Source organism: Mycotypha africana (assembly GCF_025528875.1).
Source record: "Mycotypha africana strain NRRL 2978 chromosome Unknown BDF20scaffold_11, whole genome shotgun sequence".
Lineage (NCBI taxonomy): Eukaryota > Fungi > Mucoromycota > Mucoromycetes > Mucorales > Mycotyphaceae > Mycotypha > Mycotypha africana.
This window is the reverse complement of record NW_026515735.1, coordinates 764,426-788,912: the sequence shown is the minus strand read 5'-3', so window position 1 is coordinate 788,912 and position 24,487 is coordinate 764,426. Positions and strand designations below refer to the sequence as shown.

Here is a 24,487-nt window from a genome sequence, read left to right as displayed (position 1 = left end):
AATAATCAAAATGTATGGAAACACTTGGAGCTAAAACACTGATTGATCGATGGTACACAAGTCGGAGGGATGTATAAATCTGCTGTCACTTTTTTATAAGCCTAACTAGTTTAACATCTCTTCGCTTTTTTCTTTCTTTTTGGTTTAGCCCTTCATTTTTACAACATTTGAATATGGTAACAGTCCAGTTGGAAGCGGGAAATCAGTGCCCCAGTAGCCATATAGAGAAACATGAACTCTCAACGCACACAACTGATATTAGGCCATCAAAACCATTAGCTCTTCGCCTGTTTGATTCGAGTCAATTGAAGGTTTTACTGCTAGAAGATATTAACGAAAGTGCAATTGCTTCTTTCAAAAAATGTGGTTATCAGGTAATATGAGCATTGCTTTATACTTGCTATTTGCAACAAAGATTAGCAATAGATTCTTATTAATACCTCAGGTGGAAGTTTATAAAGATACGCTGACTAGGGACAAACTGATAGAAAAAATTTGTGATGTTCATATTATTGGTATACGTTCTAAGACAGTGTTGACAGCTGAAGTGCTTAATCACGCAACAAAGCTGCTGGCAATTGGCTGCTTCTGTGTTTCCATTGATCAAGTCGATTTGCAAGCAGCCGCTGAGCGTGGTGTATGTGAAGTCAACGTTTAATTCATTCAAAGACAAGCAATGAATAACTTACTGTCTTTTTATACTAATAGATAGCTGTATTCAATTCACCATTTAAAAACTCTCGATCAGTTGCAGAACTTGCTATTGGCGGCATTATCATGCTTGCTCGACAGCTGGGTGACCGTATCCGGGAGATGCATTCAGGTATATGGAATAAAACTTCAAGAAACTGCCATGAAATTAGAGGAAAGACTCTGGGCATCATAGGGTATGGACATATAGGTTCACAACTATCTGTTTTAGCAGAGGCCTTGGGAATGTCTGTATGTTTTTATGATATCCTTCCTATAATGCCACTTGGTCAAGCTAAGCCAGTTGATAATCTTGGAGAACTACTGGAAATATCCGACTTTGTCACAATACATGTTCCTGAAAATCAGAGCACAAGGGATATGATTGGGGAACAGGAGATTCGCAAAATGAAACAAGGTGCTTTCCTTATCAATATGGCAGGGGGCTCAGTGGTCCAGCTACCAGCTTTAGTGAAAGCTTTGCAAAGAAGGCATCTCGGTGGCGCTTATTTGGATGTATTTTCAAAGCAGCCTACGTTAAATGGGCCCTATTTCGACTATTATCCGGAATTAATGAGTTGCCCCAACCTAATTTTGACGCCTTATATTGGAGGTTCTACAGAAGAAGCTCAACGTATGATTGGCCATGAGGTCTCGCACGTCCTAATAAAGTATGTAAATGATGGTAGTTCATTAAATTCCGTTAACTTTCCAGAGATTGCTCTACGCCCCATATCAGAGACAGATAAAGGTATTATTCGCTTGTTGCATGTCTATCAAAAAGATCCTTCTGTACTCAAGGTAAGTCAAAAGTTCTGGCATTCGTACAAATATCATTTACCTTTAAATAACAAAAGTATCTCAATTATAGGAAATCAACCGTATTCTCGCAGCTCATAATATTGAAAAACAATTCTCCAATACGAAAGGTAATATTTCCTATGTGATGGCAGACATCGCTAATGTAACTGATATCAGAACATTGTACGATGCCGTGTCTGTTACATCGACAAATATTCGAACAAGGATTTTATTCTAATATGAGAAAGGCACATCGTTATATGCATTCAACATACAATATATACCCAATGGTCTTGGAAAACCGCATGATTCTCAACGAATATGTCTAAAACGAACATCCCTTACTCAATAAAACTTTGTATTCTTCTAACCATAAGTTTGTATTGTTTTGTTTTTTTTTTTTTAGTTTTTTGTGAATTGTCTGCCTTACGGTCTTGTTTTTACTATCAATGGAGACATTGAAAGAAATTTTTATTGAAAAATATTACGTGCTTATGATTTGAACGTATCTGGGGCATAGCAAGCAAAAATTGATTTAATTTCTCAAGATTGACTAAACATCGATCAAAGTACTATCCCTTGATTATTGAGCACCCTCGTAATATATACATACTTCATCATTTATTCAACTCATTCTGACCAATTTTCCAACTATATTAAAGATATAGAAGCTTCCGTATCAGCCCTTACCAGTTTTCAACACTTGTTGTAATACTCAATAGTTTTGTTCATGCTACCTCATAAAACCCTTTTACTGTATCTTCCATGTGGTTCAAGAGCTTGTAAATATCTCTTCTGCGGGTTTCAATATTCCTAAAACGACGCTGAACACCATGCATTGATCTCCTTCGATCGTGAAAACTGCCGTTGCATGTACTGGTATCGTTCTCTTGTAGTATTCGTTGACAGAAAGGGCAGTAGAACAAGAATCCTGTATGGTAATACTTGTCTATTTTTTTGAAGACGGCATCATACCGTTTTCTTATTTGGTCAAAAATGCTAGCTGCACACATACGTTTCGCTTTTGCCAAGAATAGTTCACATGAAAGAAATGAGGAAGTAGCTACCGTATATCTTTCACAATTTGTAAAAGGTAAAACGACTCATTTATCTGTTAGATTATCAATCACTCTTGATGATACATATGTATAAATATGAATTACATCAAAGCAACCATTCCCTTAAAACAATTGATCACTTTTACGATGCATCACTTCAAAATAGTGACTGCACTGCTTATTTATTTAAAAAAGTTACATTAACCGTTAAGTCTAATATTTAATCAACCGTGCATTAAAACAAAGCTCTACCATATGGTGGCTGTCTAATCAAACTCCATTTGTCGTCGTAATCAGCCCAAAGTGACCAGCCTATTTGCTTTAGAATTTCATTACGTATTTTCCAAACCTTGCTAACATCCTTATTATTGTCAATATTTAGGGCTGCTTCAGAGAGATATTTTTGCACTGACTTTAAAGCATTGCCAAAACGGCCTGCAACACGATCACGCTTGACCTTGACAAGCAATGCTCCCAAATTGTTGGTAACGTCTTCAGAGGTCCAATAATGTAAGGCCTTGAGGGTTTGGTCAAGTTCTTCAGTATAATGATCCTCCTTCAAGACAGAAGCATATGCCATAGCTTTATTCCTCAAGGCATTGATAATCTGTTTCTTTTTCTCGGTATTCTCCTTCCGCTTTTCCTTCTCCTCATCTGACTCCTCTTCAGGCTTTTGGCGACCATAGTATTCCAGCAACTCACTGTCGTTGAACTTTGCAAGAATGGTATCAGCAATCTTTACAATTTCTTTACACTGTTCTTCGGTAAGTTGACCGGGTTTAATCAGGCAATCAACACTGCTCTTTCCAGCAGAAGCTGACCACACCGCATTTATCTTATACTCTAAGAAGGGAATCTCATCAGTATGAGCAGATTCAACTCTTTTTAGTAATTCTTTATGGGCATCAGAGTCAGCAGACATCTTTTTCAAATAAGAAAGCTCCAAGTCGAACATCTGGCTCTTCAACTTTTGGGATAGCTCGTCATCAGTGGGTGTCTTTTCGCTCTTGCGACTACTGCCTTCGGAAGCTTCTTGGACAGGAGCAGGAACAATGTAAAGAGCCTGATATTGTCCTCCTTCAACCTTAGGAAAGAAATTTAAGCTACCAACAAGGGCATCACCTGCTTTAGCCTCTTTAGGAATAGCATCCTTGCCAGTAGGTGCAGCAATGTAAAAGGCCTTTGCATCCTTGCGTTCTAATATAACCTTGCTATAATTGGAGCTATCCTTGGTGTATACATCACCCTTAGTTTGATAAGTATTGAATGTGGTAGTCTTGAGATCCATGTCCAATTCTAAAATAGTATCTTTCAACTTTTCTAATACGCTTTCATTTTCAACAGACAACTGAAGTGTAACTGTGTATTCTCCTTTTTGTTCGATCTTAATATTATGGTCGAAAACATCCAAGTAGCCAATGACTTTTTGATTTACATCATAAATGATGCCAAAAACACCGGCAAGAAAATGCTCGTAAAGTTGATACATTACAGTGGGAAAGCGTGCGGTAATATTAGTGCTATTCTCAATTTTCACTGGATAAGTCAAAACGAGTTGATATAAAAGACGCGTACTAGGTAATGTATCACGATCGGGTAACATGGGTGTTATGATGGCTTCACGGGGTCGAATATATCTACGCAATTTATTGAAGCTGACGCTGATATTGATGTTGTCCTCCCTGCGAATAGGGCTGGAAATATCCAAACGTGTTACTTGGGGTTCCAAATGGATAACGCCTTCTCCTTGAGCAAGATTTCCAGCAACTTGAACGCCATGGAAATTAAGACTTAAATCGACAGCATGCTTACCCAGACCAGACCAAAACTGAGCAAGACAGACTTCCAAATTGAAACCACCACGAACAGATAATCGCTTCTTTATGATTTGAGCATCTGATTCGGGGTCAGCATAAGATCCATTGCCGAGAATGAAACTGAAAGTATGTCTTTTCTTTTGATTCTGTTTGGGGATGAGCTGAGTAAGATGAAGCATAAATCTGGCAGGGGCACCTTCGTTATTCGGCGTACGAGCTCTAATGACCAGTTCACAATTAGTAGCGCCTTCAGGCACTTGAATGAAGCGACGAATGATGTCACCAGGTCCATATTCGACATTCGTGTATTGAATAAAACCCTGACTACAAACAGTAGGTTTAACAACAGAGACCGGTACACGGAATAAAGGCCCACGTTCAGGTGCAGCAGTATCATAGCCAAGAACTTCGCCGTAATGGAATTCACTTTCAGACAGCGAAGTAGGATCAACTCTGATTTGGAAGCTGTTGCCACTGGAGTGAAGATAAAGATAATCAGGAGCAGTAATCCAAGATTCTGTAGCAACCAAAGCAACACGGGCTTCATAATCAAACTTGGCTTGATTATACTTTGGAGATTCAGGATTTTGCTCCTGCATAAAATTAGGCGTAACTTTTGTAATGATATGTTGAACTTGATTGACTTCATCAAGCTCACGAAGATAAATACCTCGCTTACTTCCTCTTTTTTGAACAGTTATCTAATATTTTCCGGGATTGTTAGTTTCTTTATTGATTATCAGTCACAGAAATGAAGAGCAACTTACTTTGAACAACAAATCTAAATCCTTACGATCTTTGTAATTCTCAAGGTATTCCCAAGCCTTATCCACTTGAATAAAACCAACATTAAGAGGATCATCAACTGATTTACTGGTTTGAACAACAGCATTCTTCAAACGATATGGTGTGTATGTGTAATTGTTGGCTTTAAGAGCAGAGATAAGCAACGCAATACAACCACATGCATTAGGACTAGACATACTGGTGCCATTCTTCAAATCCATCTTGTTCAGCACATAGACGGGAACACTGGTAATTGCAGAACCTGGAGCATAAATATCCACGCCATGATATCCATCCGTTGTAGGACCACGAGATGACCATGTATAAGGGCGTTCTGCAACAGTCTCGAGTAAAGCATATTCTGCTTGCATTTGGGCATGCTTTACATAAGCACCGACAGTAATGAAGCTTTCATCCAAACCGGCAGGGGCACCAATCGAGCTATAGCAGGGTCCATCATTACCAGCGCTAGTAACAAAGACGCAGCCTGATTTACCTATGGCCTCCTCTGCCAACAATTTGATAAAGTGACCTTCGTTGGGCAAACTGCTTGATTCGCCATATGACATATTTGCCAAATCTACTTTATGCATAGCAAGGTGGGAAGCAGCACGAGTAAGACCGGGGCCGGTTTCCATGGACCCTAAACGGGCATCACCGATGCGAAGCGAGATCAGTTGTGCACCTGGAGCGACCTGAAAAGGATAGATGAAAGGTGAATGAAGAAAGAAATTTGTTTCTGATTTGATTTAATGTATGCTTACACCGTTCAGAGCTGGTTCATCAGGAAAATTACCAGCTGTGATACCGGCAACGTGTGTGCCGTGACTTCCTGATAATGTTACAATACTAATAATAGAAAGACTAAGTGAAATATACCTACTTTTCTGAAAGCTGTATAAGCTTCTCACCTGAGAATATTGCCGTTATCGTAAATGTTGACGGAGAAGTTAAGTAAGTCAGCTTTTCCAAATGTATGATACTGTAATTCCTTGCGATAATTAGTTAAGCAAGGTTGTGCTATTATATAGAAAAATACTGTTAAGCAAGTTTGTTGATTCGTTCCGTCTGCTTAAGATCTCAACCTGTTAGATCACCCGATTCATCTACGTCTACGACAGCTCTCCAGTCGCTTCCATCGAAGAAAACAACGCAGTCCAACAAAATACCAGGATCCTCATACTTCTTATCGAGCTCCTTTAATATTTCTACTCGAGCTTCCAATTCTGCTTTTTCCTTTTCGTCAACCTGTTCGGTTTCTTTAATGTATTTGGCAAGCTGAGCCTGAGCTTCACTTAATAAGTGAGCTTGCTTTTTAATAAAATTTTCGCGTCGTTCCTAAGCAAAATTCCAATAATACTTCAGTTTGACATCGAAAAACTTCATATTTCCTTTTTTGTATGCATTATATTTTACTTTCTTTATTCTAGCGGCCAACTCTTCAGGAAACAGCTCATAAGCGCGCTTAAGACCAATATGATATTCATCACTCGGATTTTTCCAATCGTCGCCCAAAATAAGTTTGCGTCCACTTAAGCCTTCAATAACTTTTTTACCATCTTCAACTTTAGCTTTTACAACTTTGCTGGTGTCCACGTCACCTTCGAGTTAAAAGCAGAAGATAGATTGTAAATGTGTAAGCACATCTTTATCAATAACCTTGATGTAACTCTCTTGAAACATTATGTTTAATCATTACCTCCACCAGTGCAGTCTACTATATCAATAATTTTCGGCTTGCCATCCGTAGTGACCTACCATATTATAGTATTAAAGTAGCAACAAGGAGTGTGTCAGCCTTATTTGCTGTCAGCATTCGGCTGTTGCAGAAACTGTACCTGCATACCAGCAGCCCCAGGATCAACACCTTAATGTGCGTAAGGAAGACTTTTAGCGAGTGAAAGGCGATGAAGGTTTGCTAAGTGAACATAGTACCTGTGTCTAAAATGGCAATGACAGTATTCCTACCGTCATATTTGGGGTATTTTTTCATAAAGCTAGCAGCTTGGGTATCCTGCTTAGGCATGAGACCGTGAACAGGATACTCATTGATAGGTCGTGGCGTATGAATTGTCATCTGTTGCTTTTCTAATGTGGCGTTTCTTTTGTTCAGTTGACCTAGATTAGCAATTATGATAAAGCAAAAAAGGAACAGAAGGTCCTTGGGAATTTTCTTCGATCAATTTAAGTTTATACTGGAACAGTTTTTGCAAACTTAAAGTTCTCCGCTTATTACAGAAAACAAAAAAAAAAAACGGGCAGGACAGATTATTTCTACAAATTGGGCCCAACTTAATCAATCTTTATTAATGGTGTAGACAAACATTAGTATTTCTTTGTTGTATTAACTTACAGATTTGGCATGTGACCACTATGCTAAGGCCATGTATTTTTAGATTAACGTGGTTCATCAAAAGTGGATGCTCAATTATTTAAAGAACCAAAGTTATTCGAAGATGGGCCCGAAGCTGCCAAAGTTAACAGAGTGCCTGAGACTCTTCTTGTAGACTTGGAAGAAACAGTAGTTGATGCAGAGCTATTCGATCCTATATTGTTTACGAGTGTACATTGTCAGTAACGTTGATTTATTTCATTTCATATCCAAAAACAACTTACTTGATCTGTTTACTGAGGTATTGCTAACATCACTATGCGTGGAATCAAGTTGAAATGGAGGAATATTGTTGATATTGCTTTTATCTGAGGTAATTGATCTTTGGGAAGAAGTTGATGTGGATCGATGAATTCTACTACCTCCTCTACCTGGTGATGGAGGAACAGTTCTGAAAACGGATGGTATCCTATGGAAAGATAAGGCAAAAAAAAAATATCTTCAGTTTAAACGACCTCATGTAGAGGGTATGTATAGAAGTCTGCTTTACCCTTCATCCAAAGGTATATCATCTACTGGTAATCCAGCTTGTTTTCGGAATTGTACCAATTCGCTTTTGTATTTATTGCATTGCTGCATTTTCAATAAAACTGCAAATCAAGGTATTTGGACTAAGCTCCTCGTTCCCTCTCTACAGCTTTTCTGTTTCTTAATGCACTTACACTCTTTTTCCATCTCAGTTGTTCTGCTTTTTAGTATTGCAATTTCAGATATTAACATTTCAGCCGTTCCTGCAGACTGAGGCGTTTCAACTACTGATCCGGTTGAAGAACCCCACTTCTTCGAGCTTGTTTTGTTGTATTAGTATATGTTTAAGATCCATTCCAACATTTATAATAATTCGTTTCTTATAAAAATGTACTTACATCAAAGGAGACACTGGATTAGACGTGTTAATTGATGTCGCATCATGCACCGTAGTCATCATAGGTGATGTGGTATGGGAAGAAGCACCTTGTTGCATTTTCATGGTCTCTAGCTGCTTCTGTAGCTTGTTAACAATATATTCTTGCTCCTGCTCCAATGAATTCTCCATATCAATCTTCTCGCGTTGTAGTTGGTTCAGTTTTTTCTGCAACATATTCGTCATGTATTCTTCTTCTTGTTCGACCTGTAACAATAATTCGCCCTTTTCCTTCTTTAGGCTGTTGATTCGCTTCAGTAGTCTGTTGGAAATGAACTCTTCCTCTTGTTCTGCCTGTGCATTCTACATTGACAATTTCGTTAGCCTTTACTGGTCCAAGTTGTTCACAGTAGCATTCTTTGTAAGAACGAAAATGAATGCCTTACCATATCCACAGTCATTTGTCTCAAAAGTTTATTGTCATGTTTTAATATTTTTACATGTCCTTGCTCCATTTCCAATTCGAATTCTAAACTTTTAATTTTATTCTCTTGTTCAACACATTTGTCATGGAATGCTTTGATCTGTTGTCTGAGCTCATTAATGTCGTTTGCGTTTATGTTTCCTTGCAGCTGAGCTGTATTCTCTTTACTTTTATTGTAGTAGAAAAAGTTGATGCGTTTAAGCATAATTGGTTCGTATGATAGCAAAAACATAAGGGTTAGCGATTAATTTTTCTTACTTTGACATTCTTTGTAACTGCTCCAAGTTCGTTTCATAAGCTTTTGTACGAAACTCCAAGTCTGCCTCTAAAGCTGCTTTATCTTTACGAGCCTAATATACATAGCAATGGAACGATAAAATGAATAAAAATATACTATTTGTTTCTTTAACTGATCAACGCCTGATTTATGTTCTTTTACCTTCTGTAGCTGTTCGCGAAGTGAGTTGGTTATTTTCTGTTCGTTGTCCTTTATCTCGGTCAACAGCTTAGTATTCTATTGTGGGGTAAAAATACCAAAAGAAAGCATAAGCAACAGCTTGATACTTCAACAGGGACAGGTCAAGTTTAATATCGCTATTTCTTCATACCTCAAGTTCGCTGTTATCTGAAATGCTAGAATCTTCTTTCTGCATGATGACAGTTTGCAATAAAATAGTCGAAGAGTCTAAAAGGAGAAAAAGCAATCTTTTTATTTCATTTTTTAACTGTTGCCAAATTTAGCAGCATTAACTTTTTTTTTCTTTTTCAGGTTGTTTGAGTGGTTTTGAAACTCGAATTACTACTATTTTTCATAATTAGGAAGACAGTTGGTGCACTGTATTAGACATGGGAACAGAACCGTTCCAAACGTTGGCTAACCGACTTTAAGCTTTTGACGGGTCAATGGGACCAGTAATTATAGCAGTATATACAAATAATATGTATCATTACAAAGTGCAAAGGGAGTAGTATTGGGCTCCTTCTCCAAAAGGAAACAAGATAAATCAGAAGTATAACTGTAATTAATTGAGCTTTCTTTAAGGTCCTGTAAATTATACGACTTTAGACCATTTTCGTGGTCAGTATTCAGTATTCTAGAATATCATAACTATCAATTGTTAAGCAATTTTGATCTGTATTCTTTACCAACAGCCTCTTTTTTTTAAGTGAGTATCCTATTCGACTGCTTTCAGTTGCAAATCTTATAGTATGGTATGATCTATTCTTTATCACCATGCTGCATAATTATTCCGTGAAAAAAAAAGAAAGCAAAAGTCGAAACTCAGCAAAAAGGTGCAAATGACTCTAGCATGCGAAAGTTTTACTGTATGCTAATAAAATTTGAGTTGTCTATCAGGTTGATGCTACAATATATTGCCGCATGCTTTGACCCGCTGGTCAGAAAATAAGGGTATGGCAAAAGCTTAAATTGTTGTAAGGAAGCCAAATGAAGGGACTGCAACTGCTTACTTCTTTAGGAGAAATGAGTCCTGAATAGTACATGTTTCAATAAAAATGAACTCATGAAGCACTTTTGGCCCTGCACTATGTTTCATGATAGAACTGATAAGTTTGTGCCATATCATGGTGAAGCTCAACAGAATAATATTATTTGAATTCAGCTTCCCGCAAGTACTATACCAAGAGGACCCTTAAAGAAAACCAAACGGGAATCAGGTTTCAAAATCTGACATATCCATATTTCATAATGCTATATCAATAACGTTGGTGTTTCTCCTACTTTCGTACTCATTGAGAAGAATAATTAGACATAATCTTTGAACAACCCAGACCTTTGAAGGATGTACTGAGGCTAGCAACTAACTGATTAAGGACTAAAAACTGTAGGAAACCAACAAAAGAAAGAAGACGAGGACTCTGAGCATTTGCCATGAGAGCCATGGGAATGGCTTAAACGATAGAGACAACGTTAAATAAAATAATCTGTGGTATACTGCTCAGGTAAGATCTCAAGATGGTTGAAAGTTATATGCTACTGACTGATGTTAATAGAAATTAATGGTAGGTACCTAAAGGTAAAATTGCCTTTATGTTGGGCTGCTGAGTGATGGATTCAACACAAGAGAACCAGTGCTATGTAATTGACGTTCTGTAATGTAATTCAAAGTACTGTAGTTTACTTCTGCATGGATGTATTAGCTTTTCAAAGCCATGAATACAGCCAGCATTGATTTTCCAATCGAGGTTATAAATGCTTTCTATCATTGACATCTAATGCTAATTCGATAAAAGTAAACCTTGTATGTCTTGATCATTATGCATAGAATAAACTTTCTTCTGCAATATCTACTTGATAAGGTCATTGATCTATTTGTAGGCGGCATTTTGGCCTATACTTCTCACCGCAACCTGCTATTTCAGTCTTTGGCTTTATTGTATGTCACCTTTTTGTGGGGGGGGGCGGCGGGTTTCATATACTGAATTGACAAAAGATTTCATTATATTTTTTAAAAAAGAGAAAATTCGACAATCTGTAGGAGATGAATGATTGATGTTTCGCGTGAGTGAAATTCTTATCCTACAATCTTTTCTACAATATCACAAAGTTATACCAGTTTATCGCGTCTGAACCTTTTAAGTGTTGTGCAATCAGCTTTAGGAGTTGAATCCCGAGTTCTCGAAAAAATCACTGAGTTTTAAAAAGTTTATAAAGATCATTCAATCTAGGAACTCCGCCTTTGATATTTGAAAAGGAACTATCGTTTATAGAAATGATGCACATACACTTTCTCAGTCCATTAATTGAAACTTTCTACACTTATTGATTCATGAGCTTGCTGAAGTCAGATAGTCAACCACCTGAAACCAGATCAATGGAAGATGTACAGTAATTTTTTGCAAATAGCGTCTCTGTTAGATTACTAACAGATGTTCGTTTCTTTGCACTAGATAATTCTGGAACCCTATACTTACTTGACCTCACATCCTGGGAAGGACATACGCTCAAAACTGATATCAGCGTTCGATTTATGGTTAAAAGTGCCCAAAGACATCTTGAATGTCATTAATAAAGTAATTGGCATGCTTCATAATGCAAGTTTAATGTAAGTGATGCTCTTTTTGTTGACATTCTGTTCATACATCCGTCTCATGTTCCTCATACTTTTGCCATTTGCTATTTTACTAAATGTCCATTTGAATATAACATTTAGGATAGACGATGTTCAGGATGATTCCGATTTGAGACGTGGTGTTCCAGTTGCTCATCATATTTATGGAGTTCCTCAAACTATTAATACTGCCAATTACGTTATTTTTCTGGCTTTGCAAGAAGTGATGAAGTTGAACAATCCGAAAATGATGCAAATTTGTACGGAGGAACTAATAAATCTACACCGAGGACAAGGTATAGAGTTGTACTGGAGAGATAGCTTGACTTGTCCAACAGAAGAGGAATATATTGATATGGTGAACAATAGTAAGTTAGCTTCGTTATTTTTTCTTTTTTTTTTTTTCTAGGGGACTGGGAGAGTATCAAACTCAATGACAAATTTGCATAAATTTTTCTCATATAACAATGAAAGAGACGAGTGGGTTACTCAGATTAGGTGTGAGATTAATGCAGGCAGCCAGTGAAAGTGATGTGTAAGAAACGTCGATGAAGTCTTATTGGATTGTATTGTCACTGAATATACTTGTTTCTTCATTAGGGATTATACACCTTTGACCAATATTATCGGAATTCATTTTCAAGTGCGTGATGATTATATGAACCTTCAATCTGATACAGTAAGTACTTACCTGAATAAAATCGTTGAAGCTTTGTGGAGGGTGTTTTAATCATTGCTCTTTATTGCAGTATACCAACAATAAGGGCTTTTGTGAAGATCTGACAGAAGGCAAATTTTCATTTCCCATTATCCATGCTATCCGCAAAGACCTTTCCAATAGACAACTATTGAACATCATTAGCCAAAAGCCGACCTCGATTGAAGTTAAGAAATATGCATTGGAAGTAATTCAGAAGGCAGGAAGTTTTGAATATGTACGTGGTTATTTGCATCAAAAAGAAGTGGAAGCGTTGAATGAAATTAAGCGTTTAGGAGGAAATCCATTACTGGAGAAATATATCGAAATGATAAGAGTGCCGAAGCCATAACAAGTGCACTAATATATTCATTGTTAATACCCTCTATACCTGCCATTTACTTTATATAATAAAAAACATTTGTTTAATAAGTGTGTAGTTTTATTCACATAAAGTCTCCTAGTTGTTTATTTCTGTATCTAAGATGAAGACAACTCTAATATGGTTCTATCTGCTTTAGGTTAAGATAGGTCGAAGGCAGCGTAATAAATCTGAACTAAAAGATTCTTCAGAAAACCTATCGGATGCAGACGCACGAGCGTTGCTTGCCATTTCTTCATAATCCTTTTCGTTCAATGATAAGGCATCATTCAAACATTCAGCAAATGTATCTGCCGAGTCTGCCAAATAGCCTGTAGGTTTTTCATCATATTCTGTCACAATATCCAATTTGGGTCCTCCAGATTTGTGTGCCACAGGGATGATTCCAGCTGCCATATACTCCACTACACCAATGCCAAAATGTTCATTCCACATAGTATGAAGCCCAACCTTGGCTTTGCCCAAGTATGAAACGAGCAAATCATAAGGAGCATTGATCTCAAATCGTACAGCGTCCTCAATCCCCAAGTCTTTCGCTTCTCTTTTCAATGCATCGATTCGATTAGCATCACCCTCATTTCGTGAACTGCCAATCAGCACGATTGTAGCTGATTTTCTCCACTGGGGAAAGCGTTTAAAGAGGGCCGCCATTGCTTGGATTTGTAAAGAATGGTCTTTTTCAGGTCTAAATTGTGCTACACTAACAATGAATGGGTTTTGATGGTTACGATGCTCGATAGATAACGCGTTGAGCCGTTCTGTATCGCAGGGAGGATATACAATTTCTGCATTGGTATGCCATAGTTGATCAATGTGATTTTTTGTCCAGGTAGAGTTGACAGTGACTATATTGGCATATGAACCACAAAATCCATAAATCTTGGCGAAAATCCGATAATAGCTATATTTTGTGATGTTGTTCATACATCAATAGCAACTGAAAATTAGCTTTTTTTTTTTTTTTTGAACATCAAAATCATAATAGCATACAAAATGAATTGACAAGCAAAGGAAAAGAAACTTACATAGCCTTCCCTGTACTCCAAATAATACTACTTGCAACTGCCTTATTATTCTTGTATGCGAATCTTTTTTCATATAAACGATTTAGCATATCAGAGCTGATAGTAGGGTAATGGGTATATGTTGCTATCTTGACTTTGGTCAAGTGGTAAACTAATGGATAAGTGAATGCATAACCCATAGTGTCTATGATAACGAGATCTTTTGGGTTAATATGTTTATCAATTTTTACTGTCTCATTGACGGATTCATCTTACCAAAATACAAATCAGGCACTAATTTACTGATGGCTTCATACCCAATGATAGTGGATGCTAGACTCTGAAGTATCAGAGTAAGTCGAGGATATCTGATTGTAATTAAGCAACGTGAATTAGCATGTTGACTGACTTCAAACGGGATACCAAGGCGTAGATTACTGCTGCTTTATTTTCGATAAACAAACCTCGAATCCTCCACCAGATATCTTTTTGTCAAATAAATGAAGAACAATCTATCAGGTTCTAAAGGAATATTGAAATTGTTGCTAACTTTGGTGATGATTTGTTCCTTTGTAGCGTCTACATCGCCTGTATATACAACACAGATGACATTGGGAAATTCTCTGTGAACGCTTCGGATAGCTGTCCAAAGGACACGCTCCCCGCCACCACCTGCATTACTAGATTTTACCAACTTTGAATGAGTGGTCCAAGAGAGAATGAAGTAATGTCAGTGATTGTTCGTACCAGTATGGGTGAAAAAATCCTAAAAAGAAAGGCCGTTCAATAGGCTGAGCAGGCTGTAACTCCCGTAATAGTTGCGCTCGGTTTTCTTCTCGCGAGTTCCTTATTTTGAACTTTAGAATTGTAAAAATGAGCCATATGGAGACTAGCAAAGCCGTTATCGAAATTGATAACGACACTATGAATTCTGTCATTGTGTCATCAGCTGCTCTTTAGTCAAATAAGGGGAAAAGTATTAGAAAGGCCACCTTTACGATTAAACGAGATTTTTATTGACAGATAATTTTAAACCCACATAAGCACATAATCATTATGAGACTGAATTGCCCACGTTAGATCAGATATATAGAGAAAGGTTGCAAAAATACCTTCTTGATACTCAAGAAAAAGAAAAAGTGAGAGAGAAGGGAAGAGGAAACGAGAATACAGCAAAAAGACTAGAGTAGTCCCTAGAGAGCCACTGTACTAATCTGTTATCAAGAAGGCGAGTTTCTGGGGGTGATCGTAATGTAGATAATCAAGCTCGAAGAGGATTTGATATATGAATAATTTGTTAGCGCGTTACATCGGATTTGGGAACTATGATTGTGATCACTGGTGCAATTGGCTACATACCTTTGACGTATTTACCTAAGCTACTATTCATTAGAATGGCGTAAATGTTATCTGTTTCCGTATGCTCGTTGGAATCTGTAATGGCAGAGCTCTACGCTCGATAAGGTCTATATTGTAGCCTTTTTAGAGGGCCTCTGAGGGGGAAAATATGTGAAAGAAGGATTATTCAGACTGTTATGCTCCCAGTTCTAAAAGTGCTTTGGACTGAACAACTGCCATCAGTCCAGTTTTATTCTAGGAAGTGTTCAGAACAGATCGCCAAATGAGCTAGATTTCAGCCAATAAATGGAGTCCTGTTCCAAATCCCCGTTGTTCAATAAATATCCCAGACAATCGTCAGCTAAATCTGCAAAATTGTAGACTTTTCTGTACGTAACACATTTACAAGCTAAATGACACTATGCATGAGTTCCAATTCACTAACTGATGACTCCAACCTTTGGAGTGAGGCTTCTACTTTTCCAGTTTTTCAGGACAATCGGAAAAGAAAAAAGTTACATGTCAGTCAAGAAAAGCGAGATAGGTACACTTAGATTATATGTATCGTTAAGTATTTCATTGACCAGTAAAATGGTTAAAATGGCTTTTGATTTTTCGTTGTTATCTAACGTTTCTGACGACTCCTACGTTATCCATAATAAAAAAAAAGGTGCGGAAATTCAGGAACGAATTTGCATGAAAAGCTTAGGTAAGAAAGCGTCACGTTTACATTTTAAAAAGCCACAAAATTGTTTGTATCTCCAGTGCTCTTTGATCCTTTTCCCGAAAAGTAACAGACTCAAAAAACATGGCAAAGATTGTGTTTGAAGAAGACGCAGAAATCGTGATTCCAGAATCAACAAAAGAAACAGAACACAATGCTCTTTTAGACAGTGATTCTTCAGACGATGAAGCTCCTGAGGCTGTTTCAACTTCTAAAGCGAAAGAAGATGTAATTAGTAGAGTGCAAGCTGAAAAAGAAGCAACCACTAAACTTGCAGCAGCTGAAAAAGAGAAACGTCGTTTAAGAGATCAGTTTTTGAAAGAACAAAAGCAAGGCAGTAAAAGGCAACAGAAAGAATTAGAAAAGAAAGCCAAGAGAGAAAAATTAGAGAAAGAATATAACGAGAAAATGGAGAAACGAAAAAGACGAAGAGAAGAAGAAGAAGAAGAAGAAGGAAATGACGTTGATGAAGCAAAAGATGATGTTAAAGATGCAGAATCCAACTTTCTACCACAGGAATTATTAAACCAAGCTCTGGAAGAAGAAAAAGCTGAACAAATTCAAAATAAAAAGCACATCTCAGCCGAGGATTTCGAAAGAATAATAGCTGCAGAGGAAGAAAAGGAGAAAGAACGAGCAAAGAAGAGAAAAGCTGAGGAGAAAGGCAAAGTTGTAGGCGAATATACCGTTAAAGTCTTGAATAATAGACCCAAATTACAGAAAGCTAGTAAACGTATGATAAATATGAGAGATATGCATTTGCACAGATCTGCAGTGCCTAGAAAGGAAGCCGTTGTAAATATTAGTAGCGGTAGAGATGGTGCTGCGTTAGTTTTTCGAAGGAAATAAATACTGTAAATAGCCAGAAATGTGCCCTACTCTTATGTTCTATACCACCATCATTTGTGGCGTGCATTTGAAGAGCACTTTTTGCTTGGATGCTTTGACCTGTTTTGCCTTTCTTTTTTTAATTTTAAACGAACGTTCATTTGAAAAAAAAAAAAAAAAAAAAAAAAAAAAAAAAACGGCTTGATGAGCGGCTACATGAGCTTCTAACCGATCTGCAATACTAATACCAGCTGTCTCAAAGCACTTGTTTGTATCTGTACCTCATCCTCGGAAAATCTCGTGCTTCAGCCGTTTTTCCCAAACTACGGAGACTCCGCCAAGTATCGCTATATGCTTTTCTGCGACGTCCTACTTCCTAAATGCCAGCAGTGAAAGAGGAAGCTTTTATGTTTAATTGCATAGCATCGTAGCTTACTTTAATAAGATAGAAAGGGGTTTGAAGAACTTCAATGCAAGTCTAAACTTGGCACATCATTGTTATAACAATATACAATACATTAAAGAACATCTATCGAAACAACCGTCTGAATGCTTGCTTTGACTTTCGTTACTGAATTTCTAATTTTTCTATTTTATTCCGCTTTTAGAGTTTGTCTTTTATAAGGACGGAAAATTCCAATGATCTTCCCTATTGCTTGTTCTTCTCCTTTTCCTTCCTACATCTTTCGTTTATTCACCTCTCGCAAGTGCATCGATGCTTATGAAATGACCATTGTTGTTCCACCGTTAACTATTGTTTATACTACAGGATGGTTCGGGCAGACAAAATTTCGTAGGTATTTCGCAATGGTCTTTTGCTGGTATGACCAATATTCTTACCTCCTTTTTTTTTTTTTTGGCTTCATGTTAGACGAACCATTGATACTACATGCTAGAGATTGTCCAATTCCCGATGGATACACAGTTCTCAATGATGAAACAAATACTACCGACATAGATGAAGAAGCTCTGCCTTGGTGCACACTTACCAGCTCCAAAGATGATATACATGATGCAGCTGCATTGATATTCCATGCCATGGATGTGCCTCCAAAAGGCCTACCCGACCGTAAGCAATAAAATATTATTTCTCAGCTGATAACGAAAATCAACGGCTAATCTGTTGTCATTTCTACCGTCTCATTTGATTATCACACTATAGATATTTCCAATCAGCCATGGATTTTGGAATCACTGGAAACGCCTTATTCCAGTCCGTACAGATCAGACCCTGACGGGGAACTGATGGAGAATTTTGATTATCTAGCATCATACCATTTAAATTCTTCATTTTGGTTTACCTATTTTTCGCCAAGCATTATGGACGTGGTGAACCGTCCCTTACCAAAAGATTTCATAAAGACAAAAACTAAATCCGCGCCCGTACTGTGGATCGCTCGAAACTGCCGTGCAACTAACGGACGGGAAAAGTATATCAAGAAGTTGATGGAATATGTAGATGTACATAGTTACGGGCCATGTTTGAACAATAAACCATTCCCTTCAGATAAATCAAGGTTGAATTTGATGAGTGAATATAAGTTTTACTTGGCAATTGAAAACGCCAACTGCGAGGACTATGGTATGAAAAAAAAGAAAAGAAGTAGCAATAAGCATTACAATGTTGTGAGACCCACAGAAGAGAACGAATTTAATTTATATGTCTTCCCTCTCATTAACTGGCCATAGTGACGGAGAAGCTTTTTGATACACTATCCCAATCTGCTGTACCTATCCTTGATGGTCCACCAAGCTATGAGGGATTTTTGCCGACACAGCGTTCTGCAATCTTTATGGACGCCTATCCTGATCCCAAGGATTTGGCTGACTATATTAATTTCTTGGATAAAAATGATACAGCCTATCTTGAATATCTATCTTTTCGTAGAGATGCATTAGATAAATCTATCAAAGATAGATTAGATCAAAAGTTTATTGACAACTGGAGTGATACTATGGCATTCAATGAAAAATCAAGTTATTGCTCTGTTTGCCGTGGTGTGCTACCGTGGTGGGCGTATAAAAATGATCCAACAAAAAGACAATCAAACGAAACGTTCCAAGAGAAAAAGGACGTATTTGTAGTCGATAATACTTGTGCAAAAAGAGGGAAATGGGACTACATAGACAACGGCCCTCCTTATCACCCCGACTGGACTCCTCGGTCGAGTGATGAGTTTACTCGGCCAAATTTCTACGTCAATTCGACGGTAGTTACAGTTAATCCAAGTAACATAGATATCAATAATCATAGCCTCTACTTTGTTTATTCCATTTTCATCATTCTCGTCTTTCTATTTATGGCATTCCTACATAGAAAATCCAAGCGATATCATAACAAATCATCTCATCTTATTTATTCACCCTTACAGGAGCAACAGCCTTCTCATCATGCACCTACTCAAGTAGCGACAACTGTCGTATGAAAGAAATAAAACTTTAAAAGACTTTGATATTTTTTATGCCGTCAAAGGGGTATCATTTTCTTTGTCAACATAGTATATACATAGTTGAGGTGTTTTTCTGTTCTTTAAAATTGATTTAAAAAAGACTAAATAACATCGACAACTACTTCCCCGTTGGATATTTCATGTTTCGTAAGAAAGGTTGCAGATCATCATTATGTATTTGTATCACTTCCACATCAAAAGAATCTTGCGAAAATTTGGCGTGCATTTTTTCTGCTGTTTCTGCGTACGCAAGGCTGAATTTACTGTAAAAAAAAAAATTAGGAAGAGTCATAAGTAATTGTAATTTGAATACTGTCCCTCGTTTTAAGTGATTGGTTATGCTGTTACTTACTTTTTACGTGTTTCACCAAATGTGGGTGCACCTGATATGCCTATCACCAAACTTGTGTTTTCAATCTCGTCTGCTACAGCAACCAGGATAGGCAGATTCCTTGTTCCGTGTTCCTAATACACAAGATTCTCTCAGTAATCATTCTTAAATTGATATAAACTGATTGATCAAGTTTACTCACTCTAAATGCCTCGGTAATGAATAATGCTAGCTTTCTCACTGATGATGGGTGCTGGAATATAGAAATGTCTGGGGTATGTTGTTCTAGGGTGACGCCTCTATAACATCTGTTGATTGTTTTTACACCCCTTTTCTCAAATAGGTCTGTTCCCTGATCAATGATAACCTTCTGAGTCTGCATGCATAGTTGAAGTCCTTGTTTTATCTTGTCTGCTGACGAGCCTGTAAGTGCATCATAAGCGGTATAAAAATTCTTCATCCACCAATTTTGCCGACTGCTTTTTACAGCTCGATTATCTGCCACAATATCCTCTGATTTTGGCCCCCATACAGTATCCTTGTCTTCCCAATCAAAGGTTCCTTTGAAACGTGTTATAGCTGTTGGGCTCGTTTCTAATAGCGTGGATAATGCATGGACCACATCACTGGCAGATAAGCAGCATTCATAGCCATAATTTCTCGTGAAGCTGGGGAAGCACATATCTGTAAGGCCGTACATAGGCGCAATGGCTGCAATCTTATCCTTCAATTGCTGTTTGAGATCCATATCCATATGTGTGAAGATTTGTTGGCATTGCTGTAACGAGAATCCCATTCGTGCAAACATATGATTAAGGCGCTTCTTTCCATCGTCTTTCCAAACTGCTAATTTTGTCGCTACATAACCGGAATAGTACATACTCTCATACAAGCTCCAGTGTCGAAACATCAGAAATCTATATTCGTCCTCTGCTTGAATCGAAAAACTCGCATGCTGTTGCTGTGATTGGTTTTGTCCTTCTTCATTCGTATAATCTATGTTCAGCCGTGTTCTCTCCGTACGAAATTCCTGAACATAGCTGTTATATCGTGAGGTATCAATTTTTTCGAATATATACTGGGATGTCACGCCTACAATAGCTAGCCATAATAGCTCATTATTGGTTTTGCCTAATTGTTGCGCAAGCTCATAAATGGTTCCTGCTGCAGAATTGGCATAATAATATCCCGATGCAAAGTAGTTTGTAAGCAGTATATTGAGACGTCTTCGCTCGCTTCGTTGATTGCTTGTTAAAGAGATATGATCACGGTCATTGTACCGTCTTCTTTTAGTGATTCGCGGGTTTCTGACTCGTCCATAATCATCCTCTAAATCTTCATCAGACATATCGCCGCTGCTATAAAGATTATCATCAGAATCATAAGACGTTGTTCTCTAAAGTTTGGAAGGACAGAAACATATTAATATAGCTGTTTTCATCAAAACCCTTTTTTTACTATAAATGTTACTTACCTTAAACGCGTCAATATATGTGTTCAGTTTGGCTGTTTCAAGTTCATCGGTAAACACACAGACGTGGTCAGTTTCAGGTACCAGATTATCAAGGTTTAAAGGTCGATGACTATCGATAATGTATACTTTGGCAGAGTCATTGAGTGTAAGCAGGTTGTTTATGTCCTCAGTACCTCCGCAATTGATCATAATGACTGATCGCAACTACAGTTTAAAGAATAAAATAACGTTGGCATGCAAGGAGTTTTTCTATTGTTTAATTTCAAAAAATGTACAATCTCAAATTACTGACCTCATCGTCGCCAGCTATCAGTTTTTGGTTAGCAGTTTCAAGATCCTGAGGGTCTGCAATAGGTACAATTCTATGTTGTATAAAGTCACTCTTCAGGATAGCCTAGAAAAATAGTATAATGGTTTAGTTTCCTCAACTGTTCGATTGGTTATGAAGACAACACTTTGTACCTGCAATAAGCGAACTGCACACAATGAGTCTACATCAGTGGCAGAAACAAAAACAATGCAACTACTGTTGCTATCTGCTGCATCTTCCTTGATATATTCGTATGCTTCGTGAAAGTGACGATTGTTAATTCTAACCATGAATTATTTCAATATAAGGTAATGCAATTGAAGATATAAGGGGCAAAGAGGGTAAAAAGAAAAAAAAAAAAAAAAAAAAAAGGAACACGAAAATTTAGAACGGCAGACTTTCTTTTCTGTGCGCGATCTGGTAGTAGAATCTTTCTATTGTTGTTCCGCTCTTGACACAATATCTCGAGAAATAATGACTACAACTCTTGAAAGACGTAACAGTTCTTGTTATAAGTGTTTCGTAACTGATACGTATTTACAGAATCTTTTATTTTGCATTTGATCAATTGGATTTACAATGATCCGCCACTGAGAGCTTTATTCATTGTATCCAAACCTCTTCTAAACTCTTTCATCACCAGCGTGTTCGAATCAAAATCGTATGCACTAAACACTTGCCGCCACCAACGATACCACTCGCTGATTTGATCATAATTTATGCTATAAATGTCTAAACTGAGCCACTGCACTAGCACATCATGCCATTTATTGAAAAACTCATTTTTCAATAGCATGCCTATTATCGTATCCGACACGACACCTTTCCACGCCAAACACCAAATCAATGGCTCTAGATCTTGACTCTTTGGATTCACACGAAATTCGTCATGAAGTACATTAGTAAGCTTGGGTAATATTGACTTGTTAACAAATTGCTCAAATTGTTGAGGCGTCCAAACTTCTTTCCATGGGGATATTATATGTAAGGCAGATTCATCGGAAGGATGCCATTGCCGTAAAACCACAGATAACTTTTGACGAATGGTAGTACACAAATCTGCCAATCGCCAAGCTTTCAGCGTAGGAAACCATGGATGTAGCCAGGTATGGATCATCACGCGATCTGTACGAGGATTCCAATCTGATACAGCCCTTTGAATCTTTGGTAGAATAAGCTGGTTGACAATGTTTTCAAAGATAAACCTGGGTAAAACTGGTTCCCATTCTTCTAATAGTTGAATGATAGGTTCAGGGTCATGTACATTCCATTGATTACTATTAAATTGAATATCGCGTATAAATCAGAAGTTAAGAATATGATTGATAGTGAGGAGCTTTTCTGCGACAAAAATACGTACTTTATAGCACTTCTAACCTTGGTTAGCCAAATGGTATTCATCATCGTCTCGAATGGTGTGCAAATCGATATAGTTGCTGGTATATTTCTTGGAGTTGTTGAAAAGTCGTCATTACATCTTAGCAAGGATCTCCATCTTTTAACATCTGCTAAACCCCATGTGGGCTCTTCTATGACGTTCCACGTTATTGATTTATATTTTAAAATTGGTGCCCAGACAGATATGACAAGTGCATCAACGTTCATTGTTTCAATATTGTCTGAGAATTCTCTTTCTAATATTGCAAATTGTTCGCCGAATAATGCGGTAATGTTGCCTGTTTCGTAAGCACCTGTGCCTAATGCAGTTTTACTAATTTTATCTAAATTTATGGAGATTTGTTTTAATTGTTGTATTTTTTTCAGTTGCTGTTGCTGTGTGTCCAATTCCTTTTCGATCGTCTTCAGTTCTTCTTCAAGAGATGTCTTCTTTAACTGATTTGCCTGCTTCTCTCGGGACAAATTCTCCAAATCAGCACGCGATAGATCAACTATCAATTGTAAATTATGCCTTAGTTCTGGAAGCCTTGTAGTGGTTTCCATTAACGTTGGAGATCCTGTGAGCTTAATATCAGAGATAGAAATTTCACGTATATTTGGCCCTCTCATATCAATCACTTTTTGATGTGTTGTTGTACTTATTGTTGGTAATAATCCCTCTGTTTCCGTAAGGATGTCTGCTGCTGTTTTGTATACTGTTTTAGCCTTTCTAGTTCTTTTATTTGCTTCTTCTTTCCATGCATAGCGTTTCTTCATTCGATTCAATTCATCTGCTCCTGTGTCTCCGTCGTCAATTTCTTCATCCTCATCCAATAGTTGTGGTTTACGTTCTTCTGATTCTATTTTTGCCTGTTCCGTGCGTTCATCAAAGCCTCTAAAACTCAAACCCATACCTTTTGGTCGTTGCTTTACTTCAATCGGTGCCGTGATACCGGTACCTTCTGCACCCAAACCTTGACCTCGTTTCCAACCCATTTTTTCCAACATTTTAAGACTGATTGATGAATATGTGCCTAAATCAGCAGTAGAATGAGGTGACGATGTCGCTGACCGACCGTTGCGTACTTTATTCTTCATTGAATCCCTTTTTGGTGATGCAGTTCTAGAAGGCATTTCTGGTGTAGAAGGTTCAGTTGTAGGAGTTTGCGTTTGTGTTGCGGCTTTCTTGAATGTAGGTCCAACTTTCAAACCTAACCCTCCACGCATTCCGAGACCTCCACGTAGTTCTTCTTCCTCTTCGTCATCATCGTCGTCATTCCAGCTTCGATTATTCTTTCTTTGTCCCTGAAACTGTCTACCAGCAAAACCTGCCATTTCTGCTTCCAGATCATCTTCGGTCACATCGAATTGAATTCTGCCTCCTTCTTCGTCCGAAGAACTGTCGCCATCGTCCATATACTGTTTGCGTCTGCCCATCGATCAAACAGAAATAATTTAAATGAGCCCAAAAGGTATGAATGATGCTCAAGAAAGGAAAAAGTTCCTAGTTCATGGTTTGTCGGCAATAATGTATAAATACAAAGCTTCAACGTGACTGGCTGCGCCTCTTCGAACTATGCAAATCTTCCTCATACAAGTGCAGAATATCCTATGTTTGGGTGACACTAT

At 37.7% G+C, this 24,487-nt stretch overlaps 9 protein-coding genes across 9 annotated transcripts; 4 read left to right on the top strand and 5 right to left on the bottom strand.

Annotated features, from left to right (window-relative positions):
* Positions 1-173: 173 nt before the first annotated feature.
* BDF20DRAFT_839105 (uncharacterized protein) lies at positions 174-1,729 on the top strand (the record flags this gene model as incomplete). Its single annotated transcript, XM_053079242.1, has 4 exons — positions 174-374; positions 416-637; positions 709-1,491; positions 1,562-1,729. The coding sequence occupies 4 exons, from the start codon at positions 174-176 to the stop codon at positions 1,727-1,729; spliced, it is 1,374 nt and encodes a 457-aa protein (XP_052932382.1).
* A 1,055-nt stretch (positions 1,730-2,784) lies between these two features.
* BDF20DRAFT_826714 (uncharacterized protein) lies at positions 2,785-7,229 on the bottom strand (the record flags this gene model as incomplete). Its single annotated transcript, XM_053078098.1, has 9 exons — positions 2,785-5,067; positions 5,134-5,847; positions 5,917-6,001; positions 6,064-6,172; positions 6,238-6,490; positions 6,569-6,753; positions 6,852-6,906; positions 6,991-7,019; positions 7,088-7,229. The coding sequence occupies 9 exons, from the start codon at positions 7,227-7,229 to the stop codon at positions 2,785-2,787; spliced, it is 3,855 nt and encodes a 1,284-aa protein (XP_052932381.1).
* Positions 7,230-7,404: 175 nt separating this feature from the next.
* Positions 7,405-9,572, bottom strand: BDF20DRAFT_147541 (uncharacterized protein). Its single transcript, XM_053074791.1, has 9 exons — positions 9,481-9,572; positions 9,312-9,386; positions 9,131-9,222; positions 8,835-9,039; positions 8,411-8,751; positions 8,207-8,331; positions 8,035-8,134; positions 7,769-7,953; positions 7,405-7,698 (listed from the first exon to the last, which is right to left on the bottom strand). Exons 1-9 carry the CDS (start codon positions 9,523-9,525, stop codon positions 7,577-7,579), a joined length of 1,290 nt encoding a protein of 429 aa, XP_052932380.1. The 5' UTR covers positions 9,526-9,572; the 3' UTR covers positions 7,405-7,576.
* Positions 9,573-11,504: 1,932 nt separating this feature from the next.
* Positions 11,505-13,095, top strand: BDF20DRAFT_893486 (geranylgeranyl pyrophosphate synthase). The gene is made up of 6 exons (XM_053082358.1): positions 11,505-11,715; positions 11,783-11,937; positions 12,046-12,311; positions 12,418-12,478; positions 12,544-12,622; positions 12,693-13,095. Exons 1-6 carry the CDS (start codon positions 11,662-11,664, stop codon positions 12,990-12,992), a joined length of 915 nt encoding a protein of 304 aa, XP_052932379.1. The 5' UTR covers positions 11,505-11,661; the 3' UTR covers positions 12,993-13,095.
* Positions 13,062-14,239, bottom strand: BDF20DRAFT_147370 (uncharacterized protein). The gene is made up of 2 exons (XM_053074790.1): positions 14,048-14,239; positions 13,062-13,970 (listed from the first exon to the last, which is right to left on the bottom strand). The coding sequence occupies exon 2, from the start codon at positions 13,944-13,946 to the stop codon at positions 13,158-13,160; it is 789 nt and encodes a 262-aa protein (XP_052932378.1). The 5' UTR covers positions 13,947-13,970; positions 14,048-14,239; the 3' UTR covers positions 13,062-13,157.
* A 1,933-nt stretch (positions 14,240-16,172) lies between these two features.
* BDF20DRAFT_839100 (uncharacterized protein) lies at positions 16,173-17,309 on the top strand (the record flags this gene model as incomplete). The annotated part of the gene is made up of 2 exons (XM_053079241.1): positions 16,173-16,915; positions 17,168-17,309. 2 exons carry the CDS (start codon positions 16,173-16,175, stop codon positions 17,307-17,309), a joined length of 885 nt encoding a protein of 294 aa, XP_052932377.1.
* Positions 17,310-18,236: 927 nt separating this feature from the next.
* On the top strand, positions 18,237-19,342 carry BDF20DRAFT_907899 (uncharacterized protein; the record flags this gene model as incomplete). Its single annotated transcript, XM_053083423.1, has 3 exons — positions 18,237-18,498; positions 18,606-19,126; positions 19,289-19,342. The coding sequence occupies 3 exons, from the start codon at positions 18,237-18,239 to the stop codon at positions 19,340-19,342; spliced, it is 837 nt and encodes a 278-aa protein (XP_052932376.1).
* Positions 19,343-19,484: 142 nt separating this feature from the next.
* On the bottom strand, positions 19,485-21,771 carry BDF20DRAFT_839098 (DNA replication pre-initiation complex subunit Cdc45; the record flags this gene model as incomplete). Its single annotated transcript, XM_053079240.1, has 6 exons — positions 19,485-19,629; positions 19,719-19,831; positions 19,900-21,093; positions 21,172-21,375; positions 21,464-21,565; positions 21,634-21,771. 6 exons carry the CDS (start codon positions 21,769-21,771, stop codon positions 19,485-19,487), a joined length of 1,896 nt encoding a protein of 631 aa, XP_052932375.1.
* Positions 21,772-22,055: 284 nt separating this feature from the next.
* BDF20DRAFT_839097 (GC-rich sequence DNA-binding factor-like protein-domain-containing protein) lies at positions 22,056-24,274 on the bottom strand (the record flags this gene model as incomplete). The annotated part of the gene is made up of 2 exons (XM_053079239.1): positions 22,056-22,758; positions 22,842-24,274. The coding sequence occupies 2 exons, from the start codon at positions 24,272-24,274 to the stop codon at positions 22,056-22,058; spliced, it is 2,136 nt and encodes a 711-aa protein (XP_052932374.1).
* Between the last annotated feature and the right edge of the window lie 213 nt (positions 24,275-24,487).